The 21,637-nt window shown below is 34.5% G+C and overlaps 4 protein-coding genes across 8 annotated transcripts; 3 read left to right on the forward strand and 1 right to left on the reverse strand.

The window, feature by feature from the left end:
• Positions 1-1,027: 1,027 nt before the first annotated feature.
• LOC140964279 (eukaryotic translation initiation factor 6-2-like) lies at positions 1,028-4,116 on the forward strand. Its single transcript, XM_073423913.1, has 7 exons — positions 1,028-1,221; positions 1,331-1,427; positions 1,518-1,603; positions 1,770-1,814; positions 2,474-2,604; positions 3,483-3,593; positions 3,697-4,116. Exons 1-7 carry the CDS (start codon positions 1,212-1,214, stop codon positions 3,952-3,954), a joined length of 738 nt encoding a protein of 245 aa, XP_073280014.1. The 5' UTR covers positions 1,028-1,211; the 3' UTR covers positions 3,955-4,116.
• Positions 4,117-4,313: 197 nt separating this feature from the next.
• On the forward strand, positions 4,314-5,216 carry LOC140964280 (uncharacterized). The gene has a single exon (XM_073423914.1). The coding sequence runs from the start codon at positions 4,465-4,467 to the stop codon at positions 5,053-5,055; it is 591 nt and encodes a 196-aa protein (XP_073280015.1). The 5' UTR covers positions 4,314-4,464; the 3' UTR covers positions 5,056-5,216.
• A 441-nt stretch (positions 5,217-5,657) lies between these two features.
• On the reverse strand, positions 5,658-11,137 carry LOC140964278 (uncharacterized). Of its 3 annotated transcripts, XR_012172854.1 has the most exons (8): positions 10,815-11,137; positions 10,219-10,248; positions 8,564-8,662; positions 7,540-7,645; positions 6,543-6,828; positions 6,379-6,433; positions 5,891-6,040; positions 5,658-5,774 (listed from the first exon to the last, which is right to left on the reverse strand). XR_012172854.1 is itself a non-coding variant. In XM_073423911.1 (7 exons), the coding sequence occupies exons 1-6, from the start codon at positions 10,971-10,973 to the stop codon at positions 6,414-6,416; spliced, it is 696 nt and encodes a 231-aa protein (XP_073280012.1). In that variant the 5' UTR covers positions 10,974-11,137; the 3' UTR covers positions 5,858-6,040; positions 6,379-6,413. The 3 variants fall into 3 exon arrangements, 2 of the variants coding, with proteins under 2 accessions (XP_073280012.1, XP_073280011.1); XM_073423911.1 differs by lacking the exon at positions 5,658-5,774 and having other exon boundaries at positions 5,858-6,040; positions 6,547-6,828; XM_073423910.1 differs by lacking the exon at positions 5,658-5,774 and having other exon boundaries at positions 5,858-6,040.
• A 2,920-nt stretch (positions 11,138-14,057) lies between these two features.
• LOC140965023 (uncharacterized) lies at positions 14,058-17,635 on the forward strand. 3 transcript variants are annotated; one of them, XM_073425058.1, is made up of 4 exons: positions 14,067-14,217; positions 14,435-14,528; positions 15,778-16,645; positions 17,220-17,635. In XM_073425058.1, the coding sequence occupies exons 3-4, from the start codon at positions 15,786-15,788 to the stop codon at positions 17,392-17,394; spliced, it is 1,035 nt and encodes a 344-aa protein (XP_073281159.1). In that variant the 5' UTR covers positions 14,067-14,217; positions 14,435-14,528; positions 15,778-15,785; the 3' UTR covers positions 17,395-17,635. The 3 variants fall into 3 exon arrangements, with proteins under 3 accessions (XP_073281157.1, XP_073281159.1, XP_073281160.1); XM_073425059.1 differs by lacking the exon at positions 14,435-14,528 and adding an exon at positions 14,715-14,793; XM_073425056.1 differs by lacking the exon at positions 14,435-14,528 and having other exon boundaries at positions 14,058-14,217.
• The last annotated feature ends 4,002 nt before the right edge of the window (positions 17,636-21,637 follow it).

Raw genomic sequence — 21,637 nt, forward strand, 5'->3', positions numbered from 1 at the left:
CCATTGTTTCTTCCACGATTTTCTTTTTATCCTTCTTAACGTGGGATCTTAAATACATCTTTTTCCTCAATTATTTCCAAAGGAAAAATGCATTGATTTGGATGTCTTGATTTTCTCGTGGAAAATATTTCACAAAAAAATTAATTGGACTTTTGGACTATATATATTTCAGAAATATTTAAAATGATTAAAACTTGTGATTTAAAAAAAATTAAATATCAATTTTCATAAGTTTGTCGAACTGGTCATGTTATATAGTCTGACTTTTCATATTCACACATATATGTGTGAGTGTATTTTGATTATTATAATACTAACTAATATCTCAGTCAGGTGATTCTTACGCCTAACTTAGTTTTCTAAATAAGAGTACAATATATATATTATTTTTTCAAGTTGTGAATCATTAAAAGCCTTGCCGGCTGAGAAAATTTGGACAATTTCAATTATACGAGTTAGCGTCGTTGTCTAATTTATTATATAACCCCTCAATAGCTTTCTTTCCTTTTTTTTTTAAAAAAAAAACTGTAAATTCACTGTTGTTACCTTTAGATGCGTGCTGGATAAATTTTCGGACTGAACACATAAGCTAAGAAACTACATCAACCAGTTAAACAACACAATACTTGGCTCCCTCAAAAAAGTGTTAATAAAAAATAAAACTTGTGATCAACTGATCACAATTACAATTAGTCCAACTTAAAACACCCATCAATATGTCCTCAATAGCTTTCACATCTCACCGAAAGTAAAAGAAAGATGATAATGTTTACGGAAAATTGGACGTTTGCTTCAAAATGGCCACTTTCTAAAATAATAATAACAAATAAAAACAAGTAGCAGAGGAAAAAAAAAAAAAAACCAGCCCATATACGCTGGACTCCGTACAGAATGGGCCAGAACAAGAGTCCATTTTTAATAAGACCAATTTGATTTTGTGATGTGGAGGTAGAAGCCCAAGTATCTCTCAAGCTCAGTCATAGAAATTCAGTAATCGACTTTACGTCTCTCTCAACAAAAAATTTAATATATCCACACTCGAACACTGCGCGCCAGAGACATAACCCTAATTTGATTCCATTTTTGCTTCCGCTTAAATTAATACACGGTTTTCTGCCGAGAATTTCTGTCTGGTTTCGAGAACTTCCATCGATTTTCAAATCGGTAGATCTAATAGCAGTCGTCCTTGTTCGGTGCCATATCCGTTCGCCATGGCGACGAGTAAGTAGTATTGCTAGCAGACGAGCAAACATGTGTGCGTGATTAATACTTCCTTTTTTATCAATTTATGTTAGGAAGGAATTACGCAGTTTATTTGATCTTTGGACAGGATTGCAATACGAGAACAACTGCGAGATTGGTGTGTTTTCTAAGCTGACTAATGCATACTGTCTTGTCGCTATTGGTGGTTCTGAGAACTTCTACAGGTATTTGTTTTCATGACACCCAAATTTTTATTGCTTGGTTTTTTATTTATTTGGCATTTCACTTTATCTGTGGTTCTTGTTTGGTGGCAGCATTTTTGAGGCCGAATTGGCTGATGTCATTCCGATGGTTAAGACCTCCATTGCAGGCACTAGAATAATCGGACGGCTATGTGCTGGTGAGCTTGTGTTCTGTACAATTTTCAGCGCATCATATCAACGAGAATAATGTAATTTGATTTTGGTGGTGGTGTTTCTTTATGCCGCTGCTTTGAGTTCAGTCATCTTAATGCTATTGGCTGACTTACTATTCTATCCTCCCCTTCCCAAATATACCGTGGACAGGAAATAAAAATGGATTGCTTTTGCCTCACAATACTACTGATCAAGGTGATCCTGCCATTCTATGAAATCCATTAATTTTATTAAATGCTTAAGAGTTTGGCCTATGCCTGCTTTTCATTTATGAGAGTTAGCTTAGCTCTGTTACAGATTATTGAGATTAAGAAGCGGATATCTTCACTTCTCTTTTCCTATCATCAATTGTATGTATTATTCATATGACTAACTTGTTTCACATAACAGCCGAGACACGAGCATATTCTGAATTTACATACGCATCACAAATGGATTCTTACTTTATGAATCCAGTCCTGAGATGATGGGAATCTTGGATAGCATCTTGCCGTCAGATAGGAATAATACTTAGCCTACATATTTACAAGATGGTAAAACAAAAATGAGATCCAATGGTTCCTGAAATATTGTTAATGTTTTCTGTATCATGTTAGATTGTCTCTTGGTTATCTGCCAAGAATTGGGTTTAGTTTTACGGTTACACAATTGGAATCGGCATTAGCTTCCATGCCTATGGCCAAAAGTCTTTGGACTTTCATCTTAAACTATTGATGCATTTTGATGGTGGTCGTAGTTTTGTCAGTGATAGCTCATGACACTGTGACTCTTATATGTATAGTTATGGGTTTTTCTTTTACTGTTTGACCACATACTGGATCTTATTTTGATACTTTGGTCTCCTGGTATGATAGAACTACAACATTTGAGGAACAGTTTACCAGATTCAGTTGTTGTCCAGCGCATCGAGGAGAGATTATCTGCTCTAGGGAACTGCATTGCATGCAATGACCATGTTGCTCTCACGCATCCCGATCTTGACAAAGTAAACTTATTTTCCTAGATCTAAATCGCCTGCAACTTGTAGAATTATAGTTAAACCTTTTGAATTTATTAATGTTGTTTTTTCTCAAGAGTACTACCTTGTTTTTAAGCCCCCGAATTTACATGGATTGTTTTTATCATGATAATTCTGATGATTGCCAGCTTCTATCAAGTTCTTGCTTTCAATATCATCCCAGTAGTCCAAAAGTTCGGATCAGTGAATGCATATTTTTGTATAAATTTTGGCTTCGTTTACTAGTCTTTGAAAGGTTGAACTTTTGGGTTAGTGGAGGATTTTCTCCTTTCAAATAAATATACTGTTACTATTCCATCTTTCTTGAAGTTCTTCCCCAAAAACAGCTATGCTTTTGCCCCCACTAGAAATTGCTGTTTTGTACTTTATAGTGGTATTTAACTCTTCGTATATTTCCACTTCCTATTGTGATTTAGAGAAGAGAACAAAAAAAAATTGCGAAAGTGGCAAACCTAGAAATTATTATGCTTGTCTTGATCAAGAAATTTGTTGGTTTTTCAATTTGACATATTTTTAAGGATGGTAGCAAAAACTTCTCATATGTTGTATTCCAAGAAAACATAATTTCCATTGCCAGCGAGAAAGGTGTGGAAAATTTTTACTGGTTAAAAATTCCACTTTCTGCATTTTGTTTATGTGGCACGTACAATGAGGTACTGTGGACAGTATACACAGTTATTGAAAGTATCAGCCTTCACCCAAATTTGTTAGAAAACTGGGTCATCAAAAGTTCCAAATTCGATTGTCGCGCCATGTGAAGCCAATTTTTACTGTGGCATTCTGGGATGAACTTGAATGATGTTTAATTAAAAGCAGGGGAGTTATTGATGTTCGGTCTTTATCAGGAAACTGAGGAGATGATTGCAGATGTCCTTGGTGTTGAAGTTTTCAGGCAGACAATTGCTGGAAATATAATAGTGGGCACTTTCTGTGCATTTTCCAATCGAGGTGGCTTGGTATGTCTTAAATACTTCCATCAAACTAAAAAATTCTCAAATCAAAATTTTGGCCATGATTATACTAGCACTCTGTCCTTGACCCACATGATTTGCATAACAGGTTCATCCTCACACATCCATCGAGGATTTGGATGAGCTTTCAACCCTTCTGCAGGTGCCTTTGGTGGCAGGAACCGTGAATCGTGGCAGTGAAGTGATTGCTGCTGGGTTGACAGTAAATGACTGGACAGCATTCTGTGGATCAGACACAACTGCTACGGAGTTATCTGTTATTGAGAGCGTATTCAAGTTGAGAGAAGCTCAGCCTAGCGCACTTGTTGATGAGATGAGGAAATCGTTGATCGACACCTACGTTTAAATTCGAAATATTCAGTCTTGTTTTTGAATGAAGCTAATATTTTGATTGTGCACTTGTTTTATTAGTTATGTGAGAACGAACTGATGCCCTTGAATTATAACAATACATTGGTGGAAATGACCAATGCGTTTGTTAATTGCTATTAAGTGTGCAGTGTTTATATGTTTTTTTAATTTTATTGATATATTTAACAAAACTATATATACACACACACACTACATATAGATGGAAGGTAGATTATTTTATTTCGTACCAGGACAGATTAATTAATCCTTTTTATTTAGAACAAGAAAAATGTACACCACCCCCATGTGGAGATCGAGTAAAAAAAATCTCGCAATTTTCGGATATTGAAAAAAAAAATTTACGTTAAATTATTGATATGTACTCTTGTGTAGATAAATGATGTCGGGAGTACAAACTCAACGGTAATAATAGAAGTATCTATCTACCCACCCCTTTGTTTCCATTGACCAACTGTTGAAACAGCTGTCCACCTCAAACCTTTCCATGGCAGATTACGAACCCAACGCCGCCGCAGCCGTAAGCCACCACCGCAGCCACAACCATCCCAATCTTATTCCAAAGGAGACAGCCCTCCAAGCCGTCAACACCATCATTCAGCTCCACTTCGAGAAAACCCTGGAAAAAAAACGAGCAGTCGACCTCCAGAAGAAGGAGCTCTGGAAACTTTTCCACTTCTTCTTCCTCTTCCTAGGCCTGGTCTTTCTGGGCCAGGCCCAGTCTTCACGACTCCAATGCCGCCACTGCTGGATGCCCATTGGGCTCCTCTCCTTGGCCCATCTCATCTTCTACGTGTCGGTCGCCCAGACCCTCCGATGCATCAACGGGTTCAAGTATCAGCGACGGTGCCACAAGTTGACGCTGGGATTGGCGACTGAGCGGCTGCGGCAGCTTAAAATGAGGCTGAGCAGCGGCGGGGTTTTGGAGGATATGGGAGAGGAGTTTGATATTCATTATCAGGAGCCGCCTGAAAGTTATTTTGGTAAATTTAAGAGGAATTGGGCTCTGCATTTCGGCTTCTTGATTTTTATTTACGGATTCATGGTTTCATCTTCTGTTGTTCTTCTTTGTTTTTAGCGCAAGTGTATTTGTCATCGTGGTGGTATTCGAGTGGATTTGCTTCGCCGGATAATTTTTATCACTTTCTCTATGTTAAATGATTTTGGTGTGCGGGTCTTAAGCTCTATATAATTGTCATAAATAAGAAAATAGACATCCAAAATCCAAAATTTTGACAAGTTCATCAGTCTCTGTTACTTAAATTGACAAAAAGGCACGCTTTCCTTGAGCAAGATGGCAGGTTTGACTTTTGCCGCCATAGTTGCTGTTTATTCCAATCAAACTGTGAATATTTTTGCTTTAGAATTAGAAAGTGTATTAACATACTAAATTTTAAAATGTATTTTTGAGAAAGATTAAAGCAACTGGTTACAGCCAAGACCCCAAAATCAAAGGTATAAGCTATATGGATCAGAGTCCCATATATTTAGTTAGTTAAAAATCTCCCTCCCGCTGTTAAAAAAATACAAGTGGTTGGTTACTTTAGTGCATGGAAAATATTCCGAGTCTGCTTTGAAGGATCAAGTTAGATGTTGACGATTGAAAGCAGCAAATCCCAGGAGGCCAACTAGTGAGACGTATCAGGTCATGTCATTGTCCAAACTAGTCCCGTTATATAATATAGTATATGAAAATTTTGTTAAGATAATGATGATTGAATCTCTACATCTTATATTATTTCTACGTGAAATGTGATCAAACCATTATTATTTCACGCAAAATATTGCGCATGTAGGCTTGAATTGAAGAAGCTCGACTCATTTAGTTGAACTAAATTATCAAGAAATATAAATTAGGTATGAATCAGGAACTGAGCACGTTTATTTTTATATTAATAAAATGATATAAGTACAGCAAATTATTGCACCTCTTTTATAAGGGATCTGAATGATTAAGCTGAAATGAAAGATTGAAAGGAAAGAAAAGATCAAGCCGTTGCGAGTGCATTGCACAGTGATTTGTATGCGTTGGCACAATTTTTGAAATTCTCTTCTGCATCAGTCTGCAAAATCCACAACATGCGTTACAAATACAAGAACCTGAACGGTCAATTTTTTTGAAACTTTCTAAAGAACTAGCGAGTGAAGACCCAGAGGAAGGCAGATTCCCAGTCAATTTGTGTAGACTAAACAGAGAAAGTCCACGAGATAATTTGCATCCATCTTTCAGCCAACAAAAAGGAGGAACAAGACAACATTCATTTACAAGGATTGGCTCAAATTTAATGAGATAGTCAAGCCATGAGGACAGATTTATTAAATGAATTACCATGCACCGCACTATGAAAATAACTGTTAATTATTTAGGTTTAATATATAGAAGGTGAAGATAAAATCTGACCTGTGAAGGGCCTTGATGCTTGTCAGGATGCCACTTCAAAGCTGACTGGCGAAAACTGCATGAACAACAATTCTTATAGTTAAACATCAATAATAACAGAATCTACAAGCATGCCATCCTTCATAAAACTTTAGATGAAAACATATTGCAATTTAAGTACTTACGCACACTTGACATCCTCAATTTTCAACGGGCCAGCAGTTGGTAAGCCAAGAATTCTCCTATCAGCATAAGTTCCGACAATGAAAGACTCGTAATCAGATTCTATCCTACTCTTGGCACCATGTTCTTGGTATGTGCTCTTACTCCAGTCCGAACTTTCTCTCCAATCAAATCCCATCTCCCAGGGTTTGAAGGTCCACTCAAAGCATCTTTTCCCATTGGTAGCTTCAAATATTCTCTCAGGGTATTCATCAAAATCTTCACAAGAATTCTCTCTCCGATGCTTTCCTGAAAATTGACAGAAAGTGTAGTTTCACTCACTACATATGAGCCTGGACACATATCATTACGATATTCAATTAGTCTGCAACAAATACAAATCGTAAGCCTAGGGCAGTACACTAGATGTAAATTATTTCAGGATAGCAAATATAGGAGTCAGGGAGAAGAATTCTTTAAAACGTAAGTAAGTAGTCACAAGAATTCTTTATAAGTATATAAATATTGGTCTATGATATTTGGACACAAATTCAAAACATATTTTCCTTGGTGAGAGATGGTTTTTTATCTGAGCCCCAGCCAAACAACAAGTCTCCCAATAAACTCCATGACTACCATAATCTCTCCCAAAAGTTGAAATGATGAAGAAAACCAATAATACTTTGCAAAGAATGATCTTGTTTTTACCATATTTTTTAAATTTTAGCTGGGCTGAAAGTTAGGGGTAGAAAAAAGAGATAGAACATCTGTTTCATTTTCACGTGCCGTGTAAAAAAACCAACAAAATTGCATTCCACTGACATACTAGACAAGAAAGTTTTAAGTTGGTTACCCTTCTATGTGATTCACAAGGATAAGTCCTATGACAAGTGCTTAAGTGCTACATCAGTGATCTGACACAGTGCAGAGGCATTCTGAGAAGAAGGCAGGATCATACCCATGATCCAAGAGAAACTTTGCAACAACAACTCAACTATAAAAGATTGAAAATAAACTAACGTTTCATTTTCTTGTGGTAAGCTCTCTGAGCTTGACGAGCAGGCTTTATTCGAGATTTTTTGTTTAACTGGTCCCTGTAGTCTGCTTCAATCGTCGAAAAATATTTCTACACAATGCACACAAACCAACTTCTTTCAATATCCAACGCAAGCAAGTCAGGAAAAAGACAAAAAGATGTCCATTGATAGGAAGAATTGGCAAAAAACAATTGCCGGACATGAGATAGATTTAACTTTGATAGAGGAAAGCTTTAAAGAAATCATAAAAACAATAAAAATTTCAACAGAAATTTGCACAGCCAAGATTATATGAAACTAGAGAATCCAATGTCAAGAAAAAGTAAAGTTCAGGATCATCACAAACCTAAAGTCTAATTTTTTCAATATCAATTGGTTTACCTACGATGAACTAGGACCATGTTCGCTTTTAAACGATTGTTTACTCAATTATTATTGACACCATGAGTCCATAAGGCATCCCTAAATCAAATTACTTTGCAAGAGATATGAGCATCTGGGTCATACAAGTAAAGTCATGTTACTGTCATGGATTCAATACTCTGACCAACTCTTCAACTACGACATGTGTGACTCTTTAGCTACAATCTTTATGTTGAATAGAAAGCGGATGAATATCTACACCGTCAACTTATTTCGCTTTTAAACGATTGTTTACTCAATTATTATTGGACGTGTAAATCAGATCCCATTTTAACATTGCACTGAAAAATCACGCGACTGTTTTGGTGGTTGACTTCAATTTCGGGTACCCCAAGGAAAGAGATATATTGGGGACAAAGGGTTGATGAATAAGAAGAATTCTTGTTAATAATTTATTGCTTGTTTCTTATTAAAATCACATTGGGAAGAAATCACATGACCATTGATGCACGATACATACTTGATGTATTACATTAGTGTGTAAAAACATCTAAATATGTGTATAAATATCGGAAAAGGGAATGGAAAATGCTACACTGGACATCAATCACAGAAAATGTATCTCAAATAGGCCAGATGAATACCTCAGGCTTTGTTATCGAGCAGCCCCCATTGAAGAGTAGATTTTTAAGAGCTTTCTTTGTGTCAGCACGCTTCTGCCGTACTGCATACCTTATACAATTCTGAAACAATGCTCTCAATATCAGAGAACTTAGAAAAAATTCAGTAACACAAAAATTGACTTACCCAAGAAAAAAACATTATTTTGGAAATTACATAGCACCACGTATTGGTAAATCATGATAGAGCCACAGAGCAAAAGAATCATGAGAGAGCCACAGAACAAAAGACGATTCACCGAAGTTACAGTCTGACATCAGCAGAAAAATGGGCGAGTTCAACATTACATGATTCTGGTCATTATAAAGATTGATGAAGCATGCCGAAGGAGTAGGTTGAGGTTGTAAGTACTGAGAAAACTTTTGTCCTTGGTTAAGAAATTTGTATTTAAAGAGCATGAGATGCTATACTAAGAAATTGTCAAAGGAAAGCTGCAGTATGAACATTGGGAATTGGGATAAAGGAAGCAAATAAAGTTTAATAGATACATTTTATTCTCTGAAAGGTTTTAGTCTTTAGAACTACAATCACAGAACCAAATGGAGCACTAAGACAGTTAAAAGTCTCAAAGCCTTAAGAAGAGCCAAATGTAAGCATAGAAGAGACAAGTATGTGCCATTTACTAAACCCCTTACACCTACAACCTAAATAGTTTTGAATCATCTGAAAAAAATTTGAGAAACCAGATATTAATCCTTGTTACAAATGAAGATATGCACTAGGGGTTTACAAGCACAATAAAAAAAATGGATTCCTAGGCTAACAGACTACTGCAAAATTAATTCCAATCAAGAACTTCTGAAGTTGTTCACGGTGAAATAATAATGATACATGATTTTAAAAAAGGCTTCGTTCTTGAATTTCATTAATTACAGAGGTATTGAGCTAATAGATCATACATCGAAATTTTGAGAGAGTGAAAAAGAGTTGATTAAGTATTTAAACAAATAATTTAGTGGATGAATTTGAATTTATGCCGAAGATGTCAACAGCAGTAGCCATATTAACTACACAAGAAAGATATATTAGAACAGCATTAAAGGTCATCTTTCAGTCATTTTAGATTAACAAAATCAATGAATTATCAACTAATGGGGACAAAATATAGCTCTTGGGTCGCTGTTCTTGAGTCACACACTTTGTTCAGATCCCACTGGTAGACTCTCCGCTGAACCCAATATCTCTATCCATTTAAAACCGAGACACCCGGTGAACCAAATACCCTTCCCCGAAAGTACTCGTATTACTTCTTTGATATGTTTGAGACAGTTTTGACGTATTTCGTAGAAATAGTTCGATGCACCAGAAAATTGATGGAACTACTTTAAATAATAATGCTTTACTATGAACTTGACAAAAAGAAAGATCATAATCACAACTCACAAGTAACGCTATAACTAAACTGCTTAAATTCGTATTTTGGCTATAGAGAGGGCAAAATATCTCTAAGAGTGCGAGAGGAGGATGTTGAAAGTTGAACTATACATGTCCAATGGTTTAACTGTTTAGCAGAGTCTAATTTATGGTTGTTTCATAACCACATATTCAAATCACAATTTGGTAATATCGTGATAAATATGGAATAATCGAACTCTAAAAATGATGGTAGCTTCTTTACCTTAGATGGTTGTTTGTTGCTTCCTACATCCTGCAATACATTGTCAAAAATAGAAATCATAAAGAAACTCAGCTTCTTACATGATATACAGTATCATGCACTTGACAATTAGTAAATCAGTTCATCGCTACTTAGTTATTATTATTCTTTAACAATGACCAGATTAGTGAACTTAGGAATAGCAGAAGCAGCAAAAGTTCAAAACTCCATCTAATAACCAATTCTCACTTGTGTCATTGAAAATAAACTTCCTTTCCAACAGTCCAAAACCATCTTATGATTGCAGGTAATCAGGATCGTTGCGTTACTTTCAGAATATAAATAGAAACAATCATCCAGATTCCAGACCAATTCATAACTTCAACATAAATTTACATTTCCCTTCATGATAATAATTAAGCAATTGCAATTCCAGTGCCAAGAACAAAATTTTAAGTTACAGTCATGTTTAAGAACTTCTACAACACCTTGGTAGTATATAATACAAGACAACGGTTTATGCTCTATTCCTTCTCACTACCCAAACATTTCTCTATCTCAATATTGCAAAAACACAAATAAACTCAAAGAAGGGACAAAATTATAACCGAACTTACAGCTTTAAAATTGTGTTTCCATTTCTCAAAACAAACATCCGTAGAATGGAACGAAGCCCAATAAATAGTCGAAGGATTTGGCATTGATGTTGACCTTATGGATTGGACAATCGGGGCCCCGAGTATCACAAAAAATCTCCATCTTGACAAAACTTGCATAATAATACATACACGGCCACTCCTGAATTGTCAGTCAATGAAAAGCCGAACCCTAACAAGCCTAAAATAGCGCTTCATAGTAGCCCACAAGCCCCTTAAGGAACATTCCTTGTGAAATAGCGTTTCGGAGTGGACAAAGCCAGAAAGAGGACAATATATATGTATTTTTCTTGTTAAAAATGACATGGAGTAACAAATAAGCGAGAGTTTTATAAAGTATGGAGACGACGAAAAATAATAATAATATTTGTTATGAATTAAATATTCTGTCTTACAAAATTTATAATATATAATTTATCAGTATGGATTTTCAAGGTAACAAATGTTTTAATTCTGCGTGCTTCCTTTCTTTCTTTTTTATAAGAAACTCGTGTTTACTTGCAATTGCTTGATTAGGATTTCTTCAACTCATTTTCATGAGTCATGAAACATTTTCACCTTCTCTAGTTAAAATTTTTGAGCACTGACTAATTAATGTATGATGAAACTCGAGAATATATCTTCGATAAGCAATTTCTTTTATTAATTCTTTGTATTACAAACATATATGGTCTTGTTTGATCTGCACGCATGCTGGATTCCACTGATCACATTGTAACAAGGCAGCATCCCTCAAGTTTTCTTCATCAGAAGCTGATCTACAAGCAGGAAACACGTACACAAGCCGCTGAAAATTTACATGATTTCATTCATCTCCCGGAGCTGGAGAATCCAACCATAAGAAGGGAGAAATTGATATCCAATTCAACAGAAATCAATGGCAATAATTGAAAGAATAAATAGTACTTTTCATGCAGATACAGAGATAGCAAGAGATTGGAGAGACCTGGACAAAGTTGTTGCTTCACAGTATTTCTGATTATGATACTCAAATTTGTATGTTTAACGATCGAATTTAATACATGGAAAAAAATGTACATTGTATTGGATTGTTGGCATATTTGAGAAGAACCCTTTTGCGAGCATACTATAAAATAATAATTAATGTGTTTGTTGATGATCGAAAATGAGGCTTTATTTTTAAGTTACATGAGTACATGACACATATTGAATGAGCAAAACTACCTTCAATGGTCACAATTTGTAATGATTTACATTTGCGGCGAAGGTTTGGATGATTATCTTACAGGAAAAAAGAGATCGGCTAAAATTTCCTTCACATCCCATAAAATATGGAATGATGCTAAGGAAGTTCACTCAGTAAGGAAAACACACACGCGAGATCTTTGAAATAGAAACCACACTCCATGATCTCCGACAAGGAGATCTCACTGTCACTCAATACCACAATATACTCACACGCCATTGGCCGCGGTTGGAGGTGTTTGAAGAGATCAACCAGTGGGGCTGTCCGAAGAAATTTCGTGAAATCGTTGAAAGGAAATTATAATATTCGAGTTTATAATGGGCCTTAACAGGAACACAGATGAAGTTTGAGGGAGAATATTAGGGATGAAACCACTTCTGAATATTCGAGAAGTTCTCTGAAGTTCGTAGAGAAGAAAGCAGGAAAAAAGTGAAGCTGGGGGAACAAACCAGCGACTATTCTATAGAGAACTCAACTTTGGCAGCACGAGGCACTCAACAAGTAAATAGTGACAATCAACAAAAAAAGGAAGTTATGGTTTGAAAAATGCAAGAAGCCTACTCACAACTTTGACACTTGTTGGGAAATTCGTGGAAAACCCCAAATTGGAAGTATGCATGTTCAACTCATGACAAGCAGAGCCGAGGCAGTAATGCCTCAGTCAATGAAGGGTCTTCCACATCAGATTCCAGCTTATTCAGCAAGGAGCAACTCGAGTTATTGCAAAAGTTGTTCTCACAGCAGAATAATATATAACATAGTGGGGACAGGAAGTGTGGCACAAAAAAGGAATTTCTTAAGTGCTCTCACTGTGAATTCAAAGAAAAAAAGCCCATGGATAGTGAACTGGGGAGCATCTGATCGTATGACCGGAGATGTTACTCTTTTCCACAAGTACTGTCCATGCAGAGAAGATTTGACTGTGAAAATTACTGATGGATCCTTGTCTAAGGTGGCAGGAACATGTTCCATAATTATTTCTGAGAATATATATTTATCTCCATGTGACAAATCTTGATTTCAATCTCTTGTCAATCAGCAAATTTACTCAAGAACATAAATGTTTGTGTTGCTAAATTTTTCTCAAATATCTGTGAATTTTAGGATTTGTATTATGAGAGGACGATCGACAATACTAAGATGTTCTCCGGATTTTTTCTTCTGAAAAATGAAAATTTCGTTAAAAGCCAAAATTTTGATGTTGAGTGTGTTCATTCAAAAGGATCAGTTTCTTGTGAAAATAATAAGGATTGTGAAGTTATGTTGTGGAAATTTTTAAAAGTTTAATTTTGAATAATCTATAAGAGACCTATGATCCATATTCAAATGTCATAGACTATAATTCAATCAAATGAAACCTTCAAAAAAGAAAAATAATTATCCAAAACTGACAGTTAATCTGCGCTAGACAAACATAGAATATCTCATATGCTAAAATAAAGAGGAAGCCTATAGCTAGAAACAACACATGCCAATGAAAAGAATTTATCATTTAAATAGTGAAAACCAGAAGTCTCTGGTTGTCAAGAACTATTTGTGGATTTGTCATTTAAATAGTGAAAATCAGAAGTTCCTAATCTATATATTAAATTTAACTAAATTTCCATATCAACGAAACCAATCATTTGAGACTCGATTATAACAAACATGGAAAAAAATATATAGAAAACATTGCTTAAAATATTTCTATATCCAAATAACACAATTAAATCTACTATATCGTTTGATAAGACTTTCACACAAAAACATACCAAAACAAAATTTACTAATTTGGTGAAAAAATTGCACCTAGTTTTTTAGTGATTGTTTAAATATAATTTAATTTATTTTTACTCTATTTTTAGAGGTTTATTTACTACACATAACCATTTGGAAATAAAATTTTTTTAAAAAAAAAATAAAGAAAATTAAGAGCGAGGCAAGTGTTATTTGGCAATAGGTGAAGGGGGCGAATGATATTATCAAAATATAACCTTTGCTTTCCTCTCTTCCTTTCCTATAAATATTATTCTTTATTCCATCATTATTCAATCCAGAATCCCCGTCTTCAAGTTCAATGATACGGATTCGAACATTGTTGTAGTTCTCATACCCAACTTTCATGGTCCTCCGGAATTTCGCATCGGTAAATCTCAAATTTTCCAGAAAATCAACAAGGTATTTAATCTATTTCTTGTAGCTTTGATTTATATGTTATTGAATTAATTAATCATGAATCGAGGCCGCAAGAAGCAGGCACACGAACGATTAGTGCTTTCCTTCTGTTTGAATTGTTAATTTTTTTATAATCATGTGATGGTTGCCAAATGTGTTGAAATGTCAGATGTTGATGGATCTTACTACTAATTTTACTTTACGTTGTTTGTTGGTCCAGTGTGGAGATTTCTTGGTGGATTTGTTAGATATGCATGAAAGCGAGATAAGGGATAGGATGATATTTTGACGGCGAACTTTATTTATTGAACTCAGTATAACTTGATAGCTGCTACTGTTTTTCGGATTTGGATTACTCTGGCAGATATATTGTTGTCTCTCCCTCTTGACTGTGCTATGACTTTATAACATTTCAGCAAGTGAAAATACGTTGTTAAAATTTTATACACTGATGTTGGATGTTGGGCCTTTCAAGAAATGCTGAAATATCTCTAGGATAGGCTGTAACTGGAGGGTACAGGGAGGGAGAAATGCCAATGTCGCAAACAAGTGATTAGTGAAAAATAAAGAATTATACTGGTAATGGAAAATTATATTTTGTAGACGATATTGTTATATAAATTGGATGTGCCAGGTTGCTAACTGTTATGGCTTAAGCAAGTAATAGCTAACGTACAGATGAATAAATTCGTTATCAGTTCTGGTGTGATGTTCATTCTCTAGAGTTTGAGGAGATCTTGAATAAACAGACTGTTTGCGTAGCCTATAATGATACATCCAAAGATAATTAATGAATAGCCAATCGTTTGCTTTGTCGCATTCTGGAGAAGATACGGCCCTCGTGCGAGTCTTTGTTTTTTCTTCCTAATGTAGTTTATAGAATTGGAATCATTTCATTTTCAACATTATAAAAACTGATGGTTGTGAATTGTTGCTCCATTACTTTGGATGAAGCTTTTGTTCTGATATTTTATGTAAATATTTTGAAACCATGAACATAGGTCTCTCAATTTTTTCTGCATCTTAATACATGTTTTTTTGTTTCTCGGAGACAATCATCTTGTTACTGCCCACAATACATTCATAGGCCAGTGCACACTATCTGACAAAAAGTTTTTGCTGTTTTCATATATTCTTGAATTTCTTGTGACCTTGAAGTGACAGATAAGTGCTTGTTTGTACCTTGAGGTGAAGTTTTTTTTAAACAGGGAATGAACACTTCAGACCATTTTGCTGCATGATCTAGTTGTCAATTAGTGGGGAATTGGCTACTAAGTTTCCATTTATTTAGATTTTTTGTTTTACAGTAACTCTCATCTCTACTAAGTCATGAAGTCCACTGATTTCTAGCCAAAGTACTGAAATGTTTGTGGAATCTTTTCCCCTCTTAATGTGATTGCATAGAAGGGTTAGCCTTGAAGTTTTTTTAGTCCCTGCCGATGGTTTTTGCAAAATATATTTATTGAAATTCTTGTTGCCGACTCCTAGTTACACCCTACTGAATTTATCTGATTTGCCTCATTTTACTTTTGTAAGTTTTTTAAAATTTCTTAAATGTTATAGGAAAGGTAATGGCAGCAGAAGAAGATATTGATGTGTCAGCTTTGAAATCACGGTTAAATGAAATTCAAGTTAACTGGAATCAGGAGATGAAAAGAAGCAAGTCGCAAGTGGATGCCTTGCAAGAGGAGATTACTGAGGTGAAGGCTGGTATACAAGGATCCGACGAAGATGCAAATCAAGAATTAAATGTTCTCTGGCATAGAGTCAAAACTTTTGCGGCATTATTGACTTACTTGAAATCAAAAGCAAGAATCATCGCGGTTCCTCATTTGGCTTATTCTTCTTGTGGTATCAAGCAATTAGAAGGTGTAGGCCTTGTTGATAAAAATTGTGTACCCCTGGCTGGCTGGTCTAGGAATATAGATGTTTCTTCTTTCCATAATATAGATGAGGATACATGGACTGCCCTTAGTTTTCAGAAGGGTTCTCTTGATGAAGATGACTTGGTCTATATCAATGAATTACTTAGAAGTGTACAAATGGTTGCTAATGTAATGGAAGGACTTGTCAAGAGAGTTATTTTGGCAGAATCTGAAACTGCAGTTGAGAAGGAAAAGGTAACAGAAGGGATGGAGGAGATAAAAAAGAAAGGTGTCCAAATTGAGAACATGTCTTTAAAATTAGAGGAAATGGAGCAGTTTGCTCTTGGAACTAACTGTATTCTGAATGATATGAGACAGAGGGTTGAAGATTTGGTTGAGGAGACTTCTAGACAAAGGCAGAGAGCTGCCGAAAATGAGCAGGAGCTTTGTCGTGTTAAGCAAGACTTTCAGTCTCTTAAATCCTATGTCAGTACTTTGATTAATGTAAGGGAGACACTTATTTCATCAGAGAAACAATTTCAGACAATTGAAAAGCATTTTGAAAGGTTAGTCTGTTCTAGGTAATTTCAATATTTTTCTTGCTATCAATTCTTGTCAGATGTTATTCATGGTTCGCTTTCTTCTTCATACTTTATTTTCTTTAGTCGTGGAACTTCATAATACCAATACTAATTGTGTGTACTCATGTTTCAAACAATTTTTTTCCACATTGATTTTCTATTGTAATTGTAGACCTCAGAATAGACTATATTGTTACCCTTTCTGATGGGAAAAACCTACTGAAGCCGAACCCTATACAGAATAATATTTATGGCATGTCTCAACTGGAATTTGAGGCTGTAAAATTGTTGATAAATTCAGTCATCCACGGACTATAAAGTTTTTCTTAAAACATTAAAATTAGATTGGTTTGAGCTTCTCTCTTTTTCCAATCTTGTTTTCTTGCAAACCTTTTTTGATCATCGAAGCAATGACCATAATTATCATTCCATCTTTTAAGAAGTTTCTCTTCTCATGAGTTGATACTGCTTCTAGCCTGGTGAGTATCACTGTCGGTCAATAGGATTAGATCAGTTTCTTGTCGCTGAAATTAACCGTTTTTAATTTTTATTCAACCAGGCTTGTTGCGAAGACGCTCCAGTTGGAAAATGAGAAGAGTCAGAAGGAATCCGAAGTTCAGAAGCTGATGGAAGAGAACGTGAAACTGAGTGCTCTACTTGACAAAAAAGAGGCCCAACTCGTGGCCATGAATGAACAGTGCAAGGTCATGGCTCTCAATGCTTCCGACATATAGTTCGACCGTTGATAGAGCTGTGCTTTTCTTTGCAGCTCCACTCACAAACCTTGCCCGCATGTCGAGAAGTGATTATCAGATGAGTTTAATTTGTTATTTTGATGCATTAACTGTTAAAGAAGTATTACTGATTGGATACAAGGCTTGTATTAGCTGGATCTTTTTGCATTATGTTTTTGTGCACATGTACCTGTATCCCACTATCCCAATTCTCAATAAACAGAAGCTCCGTTCGTTCCTTGGCCGGTCTCAACTGGTCCATTTATGTATGTGTTAGATTACCTGTTCATTACTTAGAAGGTAGGACTTCTATACCAGACAATGTCTGATAAAACTACATCTCTTCCATCTCTCTCTGTGTGTGTGTTGTTTTTATTGTTATCGTTATTAGATTACAAAACTTAAATGCAATCTCGTGTATTCACTTGGGAAGGACAGAGTAGGGGTATCAACATACCTTAGCCCCAACCTAGAAAAGTACAATCCAGCCCAATGAAAAGTAATGTTGGGCCTTAGAATGGGTCATAATTAATAATTCGGCTTAATTCAGCCGAAGTTAGAACTAACCTGAGTTTATTACTTCATCAAAGTCTTTGAGGTTATATTGTATTGAACAACAAATCTCAGATTGGATATTTTTTATATGCTTTTGCAATCTCAGACTATAATGGTCTATAATCATCATTACTATCAATCGATATTTTAAAGCAGTATTATCATTGCTCACATTTATATATAATGAGTTGTTGAATAAATCTGTAGTAAAATATATCATTTTGAAATATAACTAACTACTCTGCAGATGTGATTAAATTATGTGACTATTAGTTATTCAATAATAAAATATATATCTTACTACATAAATAAATCTTATTAACGTTGAGTAGGGTCATGGTGAATTTTCCATTTCCCCCTTTTTACCCTCTCCAAGTTTAATCTATATGAATAAAATAACATATTTTCGCTCTATTGGGGTGTTTGAGTTGGTGGGGCATGTGAGTATTTGACCAATCGATTACTCATACCAGCATTTTTTTTTTTTTGACAAGCTTGTCACACAAGGTTTGTCTAGTGTGGTGTACCAAAGAGCAAAACATTTAGTGGGCTAGCATAGACTTCAGACCGGGCTAGCCCACTATAAGAGTATTGGTCCGTTAAGAGTTTTAAACGTTTAACCAAGTCCAACATATTAGAATTAGCCCATTAAATCGAAACAATAATATTTTGGCCCACTAAATCAAGTTATTTGTATATTTTAATGAACATCATCCATGATATGTCCTAGTGATCGTATATTTGTCCAAAAGCCTTATTATTAGTCCAAATAAAAATAAAAATTCAATTGTTATTCTAAGAATGTTTTATTTATTTTACTTTTTTATTTTACTTGATTTCATTGCAAATGAAAGTGTCTCGATATCCAAGTATCAATAATTTTCTAATATTCTCACAATTTAAAGTTATTTTCCATTTCAAATAAATTAATGAGAACAAAATAAATTTATAATCAAATAGTTATCTGTTATATATATGAATTCAATTTTAGCTCACCCAACTATGAAATCGTGGTTCCGTCCATGAGTTTACTTGATTAACGTGATTTGCATGTCATTTATTGTATTAACTCGAAAATTTACTCAATGAACAACGAAAAATAGCAGGTTCCCATGTCATAGAAAAACAACACAACTTCATCACACTCCATGTTCTCGCCCAATTCACACGCATTTGTGTGTGTATAATATAGATTTGTATCGCTTGTGTTTTGTATATGAAGCTAATTAATAATTAATAAATGGGTCCAACTTCATGGGTTTCTGTAGTTAATTAATAAATCATTCACATGTATATTGATAATTACTATTGTCCAAGATACTCAAATTTATTCATACGTCGTTTCCCTATAATGATGCACTACATAAATATACGATCGTATTCTGCAGAAATTCAGTCAACTTAGAAATTTTCAACCGGAAGAACATTAATTATGGCAATTTTGAATGAAGGGCAATTTCAAAATTTTCAAATGGCGTCAAATTTCTAGGGTTAGGGTGGTCCATCACGTGTGATTTGGTATCCAATTTAGTGAAATCCCCCAATTAATAAGTTCCCCAGAAATTGAATTTCGGGTCCACTTTGAAACAAGAAGATCGAACTTATGATCAACAAAGTAGCAAAACTAGAAAGTACGTGAAAGTAACAACTATTTGGTATTAAACCACTAGCAGTCGGGACATATTTATTCTGCGTACATTTTACTGATGTATCTATCGTCGAATTAATATCATATAAAAACATTCATGCATCGACACATTGATGAATAGTTGTAATTGGAAGAACGATTACGAGAAGAAAAAAAACCTATATTCGTAGACATGTTATTTATAAAATCTCGATACGTTTCCAGTTAAGCTGCGCATTAGATCGTTTAATACATCTTTTGATGTGTGTAGTTAATAATAAATTTGAGCTATGATCGATGTGTAAACATACATTTAATATAACATATACTATAATTACTAAGCAGTGAAGTGATGGTTGTTTTAGCTAGATATTTCTGAATATGGTCCGCAAGTCTCTTTCTGTGAATTGAATTGTGAAAAAGGGAAAGAAGTAGAAAATGAGAGAGAGAGACAGAGAGGGAGAGGGGCAAATCTTTGAAGATATGGAAACAAAAATATGATTACTTTGAAGAAACAAAGGGAGGAAGGGATTTTAGGGTTTGGGAGGACTAATTGCTACTGGCCGGTACAAATTATAGCTTCTGAACATGTCTTATCGAAAATCGGGCTTCTTCTTTTTTTTTTTTTTTCCCTTTTGATACACAAATACACGTACATATAAATACATGTATATTAATACAGAAATTTTTTTGGAAAAGGGTCTTTATTTTTAATAAAACTACAACAATTCTTTATGTTATACAACCTTCTACTATTATTATTATATTATGGTAGCAATATAAAAAAAAATGATTTAATAATTTAAAATATTATCACAATTCAAGCTTTATCTTAACGATCAAATTCTAAATGGTTTCATGATTAAACTGATATTACTATATTACAATGGCTAGCTCGGACTCATTTCTCTGCAATCACGATCAGTCGATCAGATCAGTAAGAGGATGCCTATTTACATTTATAAAGTACGTAGAAAAATTATGTACTAGTTCAAGATTAATGAATTTAAATGGAGATCATGACAAAACAACTGCCGGAATTAATTTCGACAAAATAATGCAATTTTACCTTATAGATTATTATCGAAATTTAATTGTTTCTTGTTTTTTGAGAAGAATATTGTATTTTTCGCGACCAAACGTCAGAATAATCTTATTGTAATCTCATCTGTATTATTTTCATATTTTTTTTTGTAATTGTATATATTTGTATCGTATGTACGTATACGTGTGCATGCAGACAAAGAATGAGGTAAGCAGTACTCCAAGATCTTAGAGAACCTAGTTTCGAGTTTTCACTGCCAAACCCAAAAGACTGATGTTAGATGGCTATTAAGACTAAAGAATGACCACATGACATATATTATACATTAAAAAAAAAGAGATGATAAAGATGAATTCATTGCTTGGTTTTACTTTACATTTTCTACAAAATCTACTAATTATGATGAAATATCTTCTGTTTTTGTTGCAAAATGTAAGATAATTGTTAACAAATTCAAGATAGTGTAAAATATAAGTGTATATATGATGCATCACGTTCGTACCATTATACCAAGATAATTAATTCCCATTAATTTACAAATAGTAAATGGTAATCTCTAATGCAAGTTCCATGGAGAGGGGAGCTACTACACTATAGTTCTCAAAAGATGAACCCAAAGAAAGAGTGAAAAGAGGGTTCAGCAGTCATAGCAGAAAGAAAAAAAGAAATGTAGATTTAGACTGTAAAAGGGATGAATTCAAGGAGGGAGTCTGTATATATAATTTTTTACTCAGCCTGCCCACCTGTGCTGCTTTTTCTACAAAAATGTGTATCTTTCATTTAATAAGTGATGCCCATTTCCTTTTTTCATCAATGTAATGATTATAAACCCAGAAAGAACAACGTTTTTTTTGCCATTGTATCAAACAACACCTTTTCTCCTAATTATTAATTAACAATTTTCTTTTAACAAGGAATTAAAACTTGTAAGAAAGTAATTAATGTTAAATTAAATTTTTCTATATTTAACCATGCACACTTTTAATTCCTATTTCTACTACCTAAGTTCCAAGCTG

The sequence above is a fragment of the Primulina huaijiensis genome, chromosome 18, assembly GCF_012295235.1.
Source record: "Primulina huaijiensis isolate GDHJ02 chromosome 18, ASM1229523v2, whole genome shotgun sequence".
In the NCBI taxonomy this organism is placed as follows: domain Eukaryota; kingdom Viridiplantae; phylum Streptophyta; class Magnoliopsida; order Lamiales; family Gesneriaceae; genus Primulina; species Primulina huaijiensis.

What these genes read in the sequence shown, in the direction of transcription:
- LOC140964279 (XM_073423913.1), top strand. An exon ending in GGTTCTGAGAACTTCTACAG is followed by an intron (nt 1,428 to 1,517) that starts GTATTTGTTTTC and finishes GTTTGGTGGCAG; the next exon opens with CATTTTTGAGGCCGAATTGG. An exon ending in AATCGGACGGCTATGTGCTG is followed by an intron (nt 1,604 to 1,769) that starts GTGAGCTTGTGT and finishes TACCGTGGACAG; the next exon opens with GAAATAAAAATGGATTGCTT.
- LOC140964278 (XM_073423910.1), bottom strand. Translation starts at nt 10,973, where the DNA reads ATGCAAGTTTTGTCAAGATGGAGATTTTTTGTGATACTCGGGGCCCCG. An exon ending in GGAAACACAATTTTAAAGCT is followed by an intron (nt 10,249 to 10,814) that starts GTAAGTTCGGTT and finishes AATGTATTGCAG; the next exon opens with GATGTAGGAAGCAACAAACA. An exon ending in ATTGAGGATGTCAAGTGTGC is followed by an intron (nt 6,434 to 6,542) that starts GTAAGTACTTAA and finishes TTGTTCATGCAG; the next exon opens with TTTTCGCCAGTCAGCTTTGA.
- LOC140965023 (XM_073425056.1), top strand. Translation starts at nt 15,786, where the DNA reads ATGGCAGCAGAAGAAGATATTGATGTGTCAGCTTTGAAATCACGGTTA. An exon ending in ATTGAAAAGCATTTTGAAAG is followed by an intron (nt 16,646 to 17,219) that starts GTTAGTCTGTTC and finishes TTATTCAACCAG; the next exon opens with GCTTGTTGCGAAGACGCTCC.
- LOC140964280 (XM_073423914.1), top strand. Translation starts at nt 4,465, where the DNA reads ATGGCAGATTACGAACCCAACGCCGCCGCAGCCGTAAGCCACCACCGC.